The 1,454-nt window shown below is 48.3% G+C and overlaps 1 protein-coding gene across 1 annotated transcript; it reads left to right on the top strand.

Moving 5' to 3' along the window:
• Positions 1-8: 8 nt before the first annotated feature.
• LOC116465917 (mucin-3A-like) lies at positions 9-1,451 on the top strand (the record flags this gene model as incomplete). The annotated part of the gene is made up of 1 exon (XM_032148821.1): positions 9-1,451. A coding segment is annotated over one exon (1,443 nt), but the record flags the coding sequence as incomplete, so codon positions are not given.
• Between the last annotated feature and the right edge of the window lie 3 nt (positions 1,452-1,454).

Raw genomic sequence — 1,454 nt, 5'->3', positions numbered from 1 at the left:
CTATCACCCAGCCTTCAGTGGGGTCTACTGTTTTCCTGACTACAGCATCCGGCCTTACCTCAACATTCACTGTTTCCAGTTCCTCAGCAGTGTCTGCAAGTGTCATTCCATCTTCCCCCAACATCCAGAATACAGAAACCTCAACCCTTGTGAGTACAACCATTGCCATCAGTCCCACTGAGAGAACGACTCTCACAAGTACAAAGAAGACCTTGAGAAGTTCAGCCCTGACAAGCTTTCCAGTGACATACCCATTTTCCTCTTCCACGTCTGCCAGCAGTGACTTGACCACTGACATGGAGAGCATCTCCTCACTTCCAGCCATCACTAGTACACTCCACACAACAGCTGAATCCACCCCGGCACCCACTTCCACCACATCATTGATGACATCTGAAACCATGGAACCACCTTTATCCAGTGTAGCAACTACAGGCACAGGTCAGACCACCTTCACCAGCTCTACAGCCACATTCCCTGAGACCATCACACTGACTCCTACCACGAATATGTCCAGAGAATCTCTCATGACACCTATGACTTCTACTACCCCCATCACTTCTGCAATCACTCCCACAAATACAGTGACTTCTCTGACAACTATGACTTCTCCTCCTACAACCACCAATTCTTTTACATCACTGACCAGTAAGATTCTGTCTTCCACACCTGTCCCAAGCACAAAAGCAATCACCAGTGGCACCACAAACACAATCCCTCGGTCTACCTTGGTGACCACACTCCCTACTCCAAATGCCTCGTCTGTGACTACATCTGAGACTACTTATGCTAATTCTCTGACTGGTCCTGTTACAAACTCCATGAGCAAGATCTCCTATCCAACCAATATGACAGAGACATCATCCACTGCAACCTCTCTTCCCCCCAACTGTCCCTCGGGCTCAACCACAGAAATAGCCAAAAGTCCTACCACAAACTTGGTAACAACTGCCACCAAGGCCATCTCACATACTACCACCAGCTACACTTCTTCAACCATCTACTTCACAGCCAGCACATACACAAGTGCCATGACCTCAGTTCCCTTGGGTACTATGGTGACTTCTACATCCATGACCCCATCTACTCTGAGTACGAGTATCCCTACCTCACAACCAAAAACCATCAATTCCTCATCTGGGAGCATCACTGATTCATTACCTATGATGACAGACCTTACCTCAGGGTATACCGTCCCCAGTATGTCTGCAATTCCCACAACGGTCATTTCTACATCTCCCACTGTCCAGAATACAGAAACCTCAATCTTTGACAGCATGATCTCTGCCACCACTCCCAGTGGGAGACCAACTTTCACAAGTACTATGAACACTCCCACAAGGTCCCTCCTGACAAGCTTTCCAACGACACATTTATTCTCTTCTTCCATGTCTGAAAGCAGTGCCGGGACCACTCACACAGAGACTATCTCCTCACCTCCAGCCACCACCAGT

This window comes from Hylobates moloch, unplaced genomic scaffold (genome assembly GCF_009828535.3).
Source record: "Hylobates moloch isolate HMO894 unplaced genomic scaffold, HMol_V3 SCAFFOLD_14279, whole genome shotgun sequence".
NCBI lineage: Eukaryota > Metazoa > Chordata > Mammalia > Primates > Hylobatidae > Hylobates > Hylobates moloch.
Note: the sequence above shows the minus strand (reverse complement) of the source record. Positions and strands in the feature narration are given on the sequence as shown.